The following is a 12,039-nucleotide window of genomic DNA, read 5'->3' on the forward strand; positions in this document are numbered from 1 at the left end:
CCCCCCCGCCCCAGGGAAACTGAAAATCAAGTGAGATGCACAAGTTGACCATGTCCAACCTGGGGTTAACTAATCATTTTTACTTTTTGTTTAAAAACTTACACAGAAATCCGACTATAAACTAGGAAATGTGATTGACATTAACATTGGAGAATTTTTTAATGGCAGAATGAAGTGTCAACACGGTCTTAAAACAGTAACAGGATGGAAGTCACCAAATTATCAGCCAATAATGGGACTAATTTGACATCAAACAACTGGAGGTTAAGACGAGGTCTGTCACTGGCCTAGAAAGTGCTAACCTGAATGGACAGATTTGGAAATGGGCAGTTTGTGGTAGAACATTCACTCCATGAAATTACTCACAGGGCTAGTTATTTAGGGTTTAAATAGGCCAGGGTCTAAAGTCACGAGGGACTACTTGCTCTCTATCCTCACCCTCTAAAGTACAAAAACCTCCCCAGGAACTGGAAATAAAGTGGGCAGGTAGAAAATCACTGCTCATGGACACTCCCTGGTGGGGCAACCATTTAGAGCTCCCCAGTCACTTCAGCACGAGTTTGATTACTGCCCAGGGAGCTGACCCACAAGGCGCAGCAGACCTCTCCTGCCTGTCTGCTGCCCCCCTCAGCAGTGTATGTCAATCTGCCTGTTCTGCTCCCCACTCTGTATCTGGTGAATCCTCTCACCTCCCCTGTACCTTTGGCCATACCCCAGTTCTGTATGCATAATTTAAAAAAGAAAGAAAATCACCACTTATTACTTAGACTTATGGCTTCCACTGCTGGTCAGTGGTCGTTGATGATAGCTCCTGACCAGGGCTACCCACTGCTTCCCCAGTACTGACCGCACACCACCTCCTGGGCTCCCATCCCGCCCTACATTTTGGGAAGAAATCCAAGTGAGTGTCCGCAGTTACGTCAGATGGTAAACCAAGGGCTGGCAACGTGCAGGGGACACGAGGTGGGTACTGACAGGCCTGGCTGGGAGCAGTACGTCATCCCTGACAGCACATAGAACTGCCAGTTTTATCGGTTTTGCAGTTCTCTGCGGTCACACACCACCGTCACCTGCACTGGCTCTGTGCCCAGTGCTTGCTGCCATACCGCCTGCTTGCACCAAGCGGAGCGGAGACAAGGTGGCCCCAGAGCCTCTTTCAGACCTTTGTCCAGATGGAACTTCGTCCTGAGGATGAAAGTGACACACGGACACATACAACTCACACTTATTGGAGCCTTGCTATTTTAAGAATGTACTTTATACAAAATAACCAGTTCATATGGAAATAAATCTACAGACCTCCAGAGGATCAAAAAGCTTTTTAAAAAGTTTTCTTAAAAATTATCCAACACACAATATCGAACTAACTATTGAGGTAAGTGTCGCTCTCAGTGAAAATAGGGCATCAGCAGACCACGACAAAATATACACAATATAAAAATAAATAGCATTCCCCTTCCCAGTACTGGCCAGGGAAGTTCACACGGCTTTTGCAGCAGGAGCAGAGAATCCCTGACACTGTGACCACAGGCTGGTGCAGGCTGGCCGGGCTCCCAGGAGCTGTGAGCAAGGCAGCAGCGAGGTGCCCACATGCCAGCTAAGAAATGAAGGGGTCATGGAGCGCCCCAAAGGGGTGTCAGCGTTTCAAGGAACTGACTCAATACCCATAAACCCTGCTCCCAACCCCACCCACCTTCTCCAAACACACATGCAGGACAACAGCTGGTGATCAAGCACTTTCAGGTATTTTTAGGGTGCACAGCCCCCTGGAGCAGAGTGAGAGACTAGCAAGGGAGACCCTTAGCAAATGCCTACAAAGCAGAGCAGGACCAACACTACCCTGGAGTCAAAGTGTGTCACAGCTTAAGATGAGACGGGACACAGAGGGATTCCCCAGCTGATCCCCTCAGGGGAGTGAGGGCAAGGCTCGGCCTCTTAGGGCTGGGGTGCAGAATCTGAAACCCCAGAAGCCACACTGGGAGCCGGTCTCCTCACGTGGCCAGCCTCGGTTGGTGCTAGCTCAGGAACAGCCTCTGCATGCCCAGCCCCGAGCCCAGTGTCCTCCCTGAAGCCCTGCAGAGTGCTGCTGCAGGCCCCAGGCGGGCGTGATCCTGGCGCACGCGTGTGGGCCCATGACAACACTGGGGGCTGCCAGCAGGAGCAGGGGGGAGCTGATAGGCGCAAAAGGGGACACAATGCTAGGAAATTTATTTCTTTGAAAACAGAGGGCCTGCGACAGCACGTCAGGGCTCTGACACTGTGCAGCTGCCCCCGCCTTGGACTGCCTGTGACATCTGAAATTAGGTTTTAAGAGAAGATTCATTTAAAAGTTCACCGAAAAATCAAGGCTGCTCAACCAAGATTTTTATATAGAGGTGTCAACTTTCATAAAAAAAAAAAAAAAAAAGTCCAACCAAGCAGCAGAGACCGATTGTGCCCCCGCTGTGGCGGCTGGACGCTGGCGCAATGACACTTTTCCCCTCTGACTCCGGCAGTGCGAGCTGCATGGCGGCAAACGCCATGAGCAGCAGCGACAGCGCACGGTGGGCAGGAGCAGCACTGGACAGTCCGAGCGGAGGGTCGCCACATGCACGCACGGACAGTCCGCTTTGAGCGCGGCCTGACGCCGGCTGCGCTGCGCTACCTGAGGGGCCGAACCCGCAGGTCAGGCCAGGGCGTGGCTTTTGTTTTATTCTTTAAAAAAAAAAAAAAAAAAAAAAGATGTAAAAATCTCTGAACACAATCAGGCTCTTTTGTCACATTTATTTTCCACATGCATCTACTATAATAAATGTCAGCCAATGGTAACTTTTCAAGTGAACAGCCTCTGAGGGGGAAAAATCTCAAACCAAAAAAACCTCCGAAAGGGCTCTGATCTTCTTTCTGGATCGTTATTTCTCTTGGGCCTGAGGGCTAGAGTTTCTAGCTGAACAATTCTAATGAAAAGTCAACCACGAATGTGCAATCAAGTAGGCGTGAGTATTTCTAGTTAGCTCCATCTCAGCTGTCTCTTCTGGCAGCACAAGGTGGTGGTCACACAGCGGGAAGTCCCTTTGGCCTGAGAACAGATCTGTTCAGGACCTCCCTACCCTAACTTCTAATTACAGCACATCACACAACCACCACTCCCTACCGGGGGAGAGGCGAATGCATTCACATCTGCTTAAGACACTCGGAGAAAGAAGTGGTGGGGGAGAAAGAGAAGGGGCGACAGCCCGGCTCGGGGGCTGGACTGGCGGCTCGCGGCGCTCCTGGGTGCACCTGCGGTCCTGCAGCTACTGCTGCTTCCGCAGATCCGCACTTCAAAGACCAGAAAAAGCTCAGGATACATCAGACAAAGGATGAACCAGTGGTATGTGCAATGCATGACCAGATTCCCACACGGGATGCAACGAGGCTGACAATTTTGCCTTTGCCTTGTTCACAGTGTTATAACATAATACAGTAGTTCAGCTTCCTATGGTTCCTCCTTAATGTTTTCTCGCTCCTCTGCGTACCAAGAAGGGAGCTCAAGGATAAAGGAGTTCACTCATTTCTTCCTATATTGTTCACAGCTTCTCTCTAGATTAGTGGGGGTATGGGGCCGAGAGAGTGAGGAGAAAGGGTTACCTCGAACAGTGTGTACAGCTGCTCAGCTATCACCAGGGCAGGAGGAAAAGGGCAAAAATCTGCTCAACTACGGCCCAGTACCCACCCTACCACAAGCTAGAGTTCTTCAGCACAAGGCAACCCCTACAACTTTAGCACCAGAGGAAGGAAACCTGTAGTTGCTCTGCCTCTGTTGGGGGGGGGGGGGGAGAAGAGGCCTTCACGCGTCAGCTTCCCTGTGAAACGAGAAAGGCGGTCAGTGGCAGGACTCTCTTGCCCGCACGGGTCTGACCAGGCCCAAAGCTGCAGTGAAGTTCTGCTGCTCCTCCTCCCCTTCCTCCCTGCTTTTGCACCAACACAGAAAATGGGTGGGATGAGGCTGCAACCACGCTGGCTTACACCAGCTCAAGCGCTGACCAGCCCTGCGCAGACCTCCCACTCTGATCTTCCTGCAAGAATGACACTGACCTCTCTATTCCTTTAAACTAGACCACACCAGTGATGGGTTTCTAACAAGGATTAAGATCAAATGAGGCCACAGCCTCAAAACTCATTCCACTTCAAATCACACCATATTTGACATCAAAGTCTGTTACAGAAAATTCGGACTTTTGTGCATCCTGTCCCCTGCTTGACTCATCCTGTCTGCACTGTGCGGTCAGTAAGCACTTGCTCACCCAACACATCCACGGTGAGTCTCCACTACCCTGAGCTGGGATTTGGGGGGGGAGGGGGGGCTCCATTCATCTCATATTGATGTTTCCCATGTCTTTTTCCTGCTGATAGTACATGCCTAGTAATCTACACCATGACAGTTCCACATATCATGAAGGATGTGGGAATTGGAGAAGTTCTATTCACCTCTGCCACTGTTGAATTTATAAGAAACTAGATCAATATTTTATGGACGTGTTCCTACTATCGCAAAGACATGCTTAAAAATAGCTGTACAAAAACCTCTAATTTCAGGGAATTTTAAAGTTTTTTTTCCTCCCCTTTGTGGGATATTCAGAAGTTTAAAACATGGGCTCTAACTTTGGTGGCATCTCTGCTAAAATCAAATACAGAATGCTAGACAGGCAAATCCAGTGTAATTCACTTCTAAAACTGTAAAAAAGTAATTTAATACTGTAAAATTGTCTATCACATATGACAAATGATTTCCAAGAACTTGTTCTTGATAGCTATTTTAAATCACCATGACTTATTTTACTATAATCCACTTAAAATGAATAAAAACTATGTATACTGAAATATTCCTAAATTCAAACTGTAAATCTATAGAATACATTTCTCCTATCCCAAACTGTGCAATTTTTTTTATTGATACTAACATATACAAACCTGAGTAGTCACTTCCACAAACTGTAATTCGTGCCAGAAAGCTCTGTGAGATGCCTTCCAGATCACAGTCCTGGCAGGTCTGTGAAGAGGATGGTGCATTTTACCTTCTAATAAGCAAAACACTCTAGTGATCCCAATCCCTGGTACTGGTCTGCAACTGTCGGGGGGGCTGGTGGCAAATCAGGAAGGACACAAGGGTGCTGCTCTCTGAAACCTGGGTCTGGGGGAGCCCGTCTTCCAGGCTGAAGTTGCTGGTTGGCCGTGCAAGAAGAGCACTCTGCCTTCATGCTGAGAAGCCAAAAGGGTAGGGGCGGTGTAACTGGACTCTTGGGCTGACTGGAGGGCAGGACCTCTGCTCTCTGTGGACAGCTGGTCACCAAGGAAGCACAGTTACATGCCAGAGACGAAGCCTTTCCTACCCTCTTCTCAGCTCTCTCAGGTACTCAGTGTGACGCGACTGCAAACAGTAAGGGCCACCCCAGCGCTGCATGCCCACCAGTTAGGCTTCCGTCTCTCCCACATCCCCACCCACCCTTCCCACTTTATGTACAATACATTCACCACCAACAACAAAACTTACTTTAAAGGCAACATGAAAATTCTGTAAACTGGACCCAGCTCCAAACACATTAATACTACGAGTAGTCCCTCCCCAATATATACCTGAGTTTAGCTGCTCATGAAAGTTTACAAGCACCACTCCAGTCTTAAGTATGTCCCCCTGCCCCCCAAGCTTAAGATGATTTCCCTGGACAAGTCTCAGGACTTGAAAAGCCATCACTACTTCCAGTTCATTGTTCTTGACAGTCTATTACTTATGCGAGATCAGCCCTGACCAGGAGCTCCAGGGCTGACCGCGGTCTGGGGTGTGTGCTTCTAGGGCGTGGCGATGGCTCGTGGAGGGTGTGGCGGGTGGTGGAGAGATGGGAGGATCGAACCCACATCCTCTGTGTTCCAGTCTTCATGTGCAGCTTTCCATTTCCTTGGGGGTTATTTCCTCCATGGACTAGCTCTGAGAAAACAAAGACCATTATAACGAAATTAACAACTTGCCAAAAACAAATTGTTTTAACAAACCAAAAAGGTGCTGATTTAGCCTCAGTAGCCACAGTTTGCTTCCCTAAGGTGAAATGCCACAGTCCTCCATCTCTGATTCAAAACCAAGCCCCATCCCTTAGGCATTGCAGGGTTTCTACCACGTTAGGGAACAAGGGCAACAAATACTTTGTAGGGGTCCAGGGAGAGATTAGATGAGCAATTCCATACAGAAGCAAGAGCAGTGCCTGGCATGGCAGCAGCCCTTGAAGTTAGCTCCTATTACTATTTTGGAAACTGACAGGTGTCCCTCAAATGAAACAGGTGTCTCTAGAAGTAGACAAGAGGGGTGGGGGGGACCCTTCCTGGAGGCGCAGCAGATTAAAGTGCAGCACTGCAAGCAAGCCGCGGCCACTTTCAGTGCAAGTTTGATCCGTGGCCCGGGAGCTGACCCACATGGCGCATCAGACCTCTCCTGACCCGCCCGCTGCTCCCCTCCGCAGTGTGCCTCATTGAGCTGCCTGTTCTGCTCCCCGCTCTGTCTCTGGTGAATCCTCTCACTGCCCCTGAGCCTCTGGCTGGTACCCCAGTTCTGTATGAATAAATAAAAAAAAATAAAAAAAAAAAAAAAAAAAAAAAAAAAAAAAAAAAAAAAAGAGGGATCATATCAAGAAAAATGTTCATAGCTGTTGGGGGAATGAGATTTAAATAATCCCAAGCAGCGGGTTGCCATGAGCACAGGAAAAGGAATGTGGGGCAACCAGAGATGACACCCCCTAGGCTTCCTTATCTGGTCCCCCGTTGCCAGGTCACAGGGCACAGAGCCTGACCAGACTTCATACCCAACGCCGACAGCACAGGAAGCGCTTCCCAAGCAAAGTCCTCATGTCAATGGGGGCACTGCCAAAGGTTTTTCCAGACTGGCAAGGAAGTCATGGACCTATTTCCTGTAATAGGAAGGAGTAAGAGAAACTAATTTCTGAGAACTTTTACCTGATCCAGAGGAATTGTCGGGGGCTTATGTGGGGGCAGCTCATCCTGGGGTGCTGCTGGTGCCGGGGTCTTTGGGAACAAGGACTGCGACCGGGCTGGCTGCGTCTGCATTCTAGAGGCCCAAGAGAGGAACGGGGAGAGTCAGTGAAGGGACAGTTTGCAAAAGGTGAGACGCTAGCCAAGCAGCTCTCAGGCGATGCTGCCTGAATTACGCAGGGGTCAGACCAAGAGCACGTGCCTCCTGGCGTTGAGGCATTTACACGGAGCATCACCTACGGAAGGGTGGTTTCACTTGATCTAAAGACAAGAGGAAAAATGAAATGAATCTGCAGTTTGGAACTCTATGAGAATTGGCCTGGAGTCTTAGAAAACAAGCCAGTGAGAGGAAAAAAGTTGCGAATTAAGAGACTAAACATAGCAACCAAAAATGTAAATACACACAATAGATTAGATGCTGGATGGGAAAAGACAAAGGATGGACTATAAAAGACCCCATGGAGACAACAGGAGAGAGTAAATGAGGCCTGCTATTTGCTACTGGGAATGACCACAGTTTTCGAGATTGCTGCCTGGGACAATGTCCCTATTCTCAGGAGATGTATGCAGAAGTACTTAGGTCAAGATGTCTGTGACTTACTTTGCAATGACTTAGAAAACAAGGCAAAGAAAAGGAAACATATTTAGAAAGGTATAAAAACAAATATAACAACATGGTAACAGGGAAGTGGGCTTGGCCTTGGCGAGGGGCATGCTGGTTTTTAAGTTGGACAGTCCTGTTCTCATAAGGTTCCAGAGGATTTAGTTGTTTTTCTTCCCTACCTTGGTGAGCCTTAAAAGCATTAATAGGGCCCTCCCTGGTGGCGCAGCGGGTTAAAGCACAGCACTGATAAGCTAAAGCCACTTCTGCAGGAGTTCAATTCCCGCTAAAGCCACTTCTGCAGGAGTTCAATTCCCGCCTGCCCAGAAGGTGACCACATGGCGCAGCAGACCTCTCCTGACCCGCCCAACCCGCTGCTCCCCTCAGCAGTGTGCTTCCTCGATCTGTCTGTTCTGCTTCCTGCTCTGTCTCTGGTGAATCCTCTCACCGCTCCTGCACCTCTGGCCTGTACCCCAGGTTCTGAATGCACAATAAATCATTAAAAAAAAAAAGCATTAATAAATGAGGATTCTCATGGGGACAGGATTTGACTTGTTCTAATCCTGATAAGCCTAGATTTTTCATTCTATGAGAGGGTATGAGACTAGGAATAAACCTGGATCCTACACACGACCTCTTTTACTCTGTTCAAAGTACATGAATTCAGTAGTTATGTCCAAACCTTTGTCGACAGCTCCTAGTCTATGATTATCTTGTTTCTGATCTCAAAGTCTAACTGAACAGTATTAAATGCGAATTTATTTTTACAGGGGTTGAGAGGAGAAAGAGATCCAAAGATGAAGCTGAACTCCTAGGGTAGTATTTCTGCTTTGTCTTCAGTACCAACAAAGCAGAATCATGGCTGGGCTGCAGGGTACTGTGCTTACCGAAGTTGGAGGGGAAAGGTAAACACTGTATGAATTCACTCATATGTAGTTGATAAGAAAGCCAAAACAAACCATAATCAATATTCTATGAGAATACAGTAGTTACCAGAAAGGGGAAGAGAGTTTGCAAACTACATAGTGACAGCTGGGATCTGGACTTCCGGTGGTCAGCAACTGTGGTACATACAGATGTTGACTATAAAGCTGCACACCTGGAACCTACTTAACATTATAAACCAATGTCACTGCAGTTAAGCAAACTCATCCTAAAGAAATCTTACCCTGACGGTCTGTACATTTCCTGGAAAGGTCCCCTTATTCCACTCCCAGGGCCGATCTGTTCCATCATTATAGCTTGAAAGTGACCCAGGCCTTCTTCCTGACAGCGGTAGTTGGGGCCCTCCTGAGACAGACCATTGGGCTGGGCAGCCACGGGACGGTGAGGTGGGTGAGCAGCCACAGGAGACGAGTAGGCCCGGGGTTGGAAGTGGCTGGCAGGCCGCTGTGGTGGGTAAGGAGGCCCTGTTTGTAGCATCACACCATGGGGTGGGAAAGCAGAAGAACCAAATCCCATCCCTGAACTCAGCGGTGGAGGAGCAGTTCCGTAAAGGTATTCACCGGTTGACAGTGAACTCTGTCGCTTGGTAGCTGCATTATGGTTGTCCAGGTCTAAAAATTCTTTGGGACTCTCTGGTCTCTCCATAGATTCGTCCAGCTTCTCTTCTTCTGGGACAGGATCCTGCCCATCATTTGCAATCACCTTGGCAGCCACCACATCCATTCGGCTTGGGGAGGTTAAGGCAGCATTCAGTGTCTCACAGCCCTGCACACTGGCCATGGCGCTCTTGTCTGAGAAGAGGTGTCTTGGTGGGGGCGGCTGACTAGGAGCAGGGCCACTTGGGCTTCCTGGAGGGTGGAGATGCCTCTGCCAGTCAGAAAGGCCCTGCGGACATGTGTAGTAAGGAGTCCGCTGATAGTGGTGGTAGGAAGGCTGAGGTGGAGGCTGATAGGAATACCTCACACTTTGGTGGGGGCGGTATCGGGGAAAGACACCCGAGTGTGGGTTGTTAGGCTGGAAGCCTCTAGAGGGAAAATGCTGAGAATGCGAGACTGAGGGTCGACTTCCCATCACAGGGCCCAAACCTTGCAGGCCTGGGCTGACGTGGTAATGTGTAGCTGAATTTGGGTACTCCAGGCCAGGCATGTACAAGGGAGAAAACTGGCTCACAGAGCCGCCCATCAAACTGGGGTCTGCACTGGGAGGTGTCGTTGGGTTCTGTCCCGTGCACGATATGGTTTCCTGCAGCATTTTGCCTCTGGGACAGAGTGGCTTTTCTGAACCACCGCCACCAAGCCCCTTCACCTGTGATCCACAAGGGGATACTTCGACAATCACTCCATTTTCGGGTAGCGCCTCTCTATCTGCCAGAGTGGAGACGTCCTTCATGCACCCTTGGGCTGCGGGACTGGTGTAGCTGCTGTCTGAGGACCAAGCATTCTTGCTCTTGGCCGCTTTACAGTTGTCTCCAGATTCTGAAGAGTCACTTTTGAGCTCCGGGTCCTCTGCTTCCCCCTCTTGTGGTGAGCTCTGCCTGGTACAGTCAGTCTGCAGGGGAGGCGTAGGGTGAGGTAGTTGTTTGAGGTACACCCCCTCTGAAGCACCAACACTTGGTGGTTTCTCCTCAAGACCAGGCATGGCATCTGTTCCAAGAAAAACAGAACAAAATGTTTCAACAGTGGCGAGGACAGCCCTGATAAGGGCGGCAATGAAGATCACGGAAGGAGTCCGCTAAGGAGACTCAGGAGAGGGGTACACGTGTGGCCATTCGAGCTCCGCTGGGCATTTCCAGACTCCCTTTCAGGTCATGAGCTCGAGGCCCTTGCATGCGGCCTTTCAAGACACTGACTCATCGGGCTACAAAAGGACAGAGATGTTCTTGTCTTCCTCCTGCGCTGTCACTGTCAGACCAGCGAAGGGTGGGGGTGGCTCACGCACAGTCCCCGGAGGAGGCATGTGGTGGATGTGAGGAGGGTCAATGTCTGCTGGCTCTGAAATCTGACACAAGGCCACAGTGTGATGAGGAACAGGGAGGCTCTGCTCGTCAGAGCATAAGCTCCAGAGGAGCAGGGACCTTGTTTTGTTCCCTCAACGCTCACTACCTGCGCCAAATGGGGCTCCATCAGTAGCTGCTGAATGAATCATCATACCTGGATGCCAAGAAAACGTAACAGCTACAGCATGACAGAAAGGCACCTTTAACATATCACAGACATGTAACGAACCCAATGAACTCGTACTAGACTTAAATGTTCTATTACTCTCACAATTCTTTACCTTTCTGTTGAACTTTCCCATGAGACAGTCTTATTAAAAGCTGCAATTTTTCAATATTCAGTAAACAGAAAAATGGCTACAAAGAAGCTTATCCAAGGTGTCGCAAGTGGCATTCTCCTAGGTTAGAATTTCAGACACTACTTGAAATAAGCAGGAATTTCTAAGAACGTCTGTCAGGGTTTGTGCTCTCAAAGTGAAAAAATAAGTTTTAATTCTAGGTCTAACATAAATTTTAGGTAGATTCTTCGTCATGTTTTGGAAAACTCCAGATGCCCCCATTCTCTAGTCATGCAGTGAAGAAAACAACACACTGTACCTGTTAGCCATTTATCACAGAAATAGCACTAATTATAGGAAGTATCGTTTATTCATCTTTCTCTTCCAGTTTATTTATTCTCATGTCATTTCTCAGAAATCCCTTCAAAATTTGCTGGACCTCACTAACCTGCATTCGCAACAGATTAAAAATGTGTCCAAGAGGTACAAGGATGGATATCATTAAATTTAAATATTTACAACTTAAATCAACAGTTGTAAATACAAAAGTTAAATCAACTTAAATCAACAGTGTAACTTTTTAAAAAGATTTATTTATACCCACAAGAACTAGGGTACAGGCCAGAGGTGCGAGGGGGTGGGGGTGATTGTTGGTGGTAAGAGGATTCTTACCAGAAACAGAGTGGGGAGCAAAACAGGTGAGAGAGGAGGTCTGCGGCACCATGTAGGTCACCTCCCTGGCCAGGGGTCAAATTAGTGCTGCAGGGGCTGCTGATAGCTTTACTGTGCTAACACTTAAACCTCTGCATCACCACAGAGGCCCCAAGACAGTACTTTTCTTAAAGGCAAGTTGGATATACTAAGGTTAGGGATCATGGATTTTGGAACCCATCTTCTCTGGGGTCAAAACTCAGCTCCTCTATTAGCTAGATGTGGGCAAATATCCTGGTATCTTTGTGCTTTGGCTCTCCATCTACAAACCCAGGGTAGTAACAATAGTGATCTCAAAGGCTTGTTCTGAAGAATAGTTAATACAGAGCCTTCCTGTTGGCTCAGGGGCTAATGTCTTGGTGCTATCAAACTATCACCAACCATTGGGACATGAGTTCAATCCTGGCCAAGGAGCTGACCCACATGGCGTGGCAGACCTCTCCTGACCCGCCCGCTACTCCCCTCAGCAGTGTACTTCGTCGATCTGCCTGTTCTGCTCCCCACTCTGTCTC

General features: G+C 48.6%; 1 protein-coding gene across 1 annotated transcript in view; it reads right to left on the reverse strand.

Moving 5' to 3' along the window:
- Window positions 1-5,502: 5,502 nt before the first annotated feature.
- The window catches only part of CECR2 (cat eye syndrome chromosome region, candidate 2), a 33,422-nt gene continuing 26,885 nt past the window's right edge, over window positions 5,503-12,039 (reverse strand). Inside the window, exons 14-16 of the mRNA XM_012732253.1 lie at window positions 8,766-10,185; window positions 6,961-7,072; window positions 5,503-5,944 (exon numbers count right to left, since the gene is read on the reverse strand). Coding sequence (XP_012587707.1) covers window positions 5,939-5,944; window positions 6,961-7,072; window positions 8,766-10,185 — 1,538 coding nt within the window. The 3' untranslated portion in view covers window positions 5,503-5,938. The remainder of the gene's footprint in view (window positions 5,945-6,960; window positions 7,073-8,765; window positions 10,186-12,039) is intronic.

The sequence above is a fragment of the Condylura cristata genome, unplaced genomic scaffold (assembly GCF_000260355.1).
Source record: "Condylura cristata isolate star-nosed mole 26May11 unplaced genomic scaffold, ConCri1.0 scaffold00034, whole genome shotgun sequence".
In the NCBI taxonomy this organism is placed as follows: domain Eukaryota; kingdom Metazoa; phylum Chordata; class Mammalia; order Eulipotyphla; family Talpidae; genus Condylura; species Condylura cristata.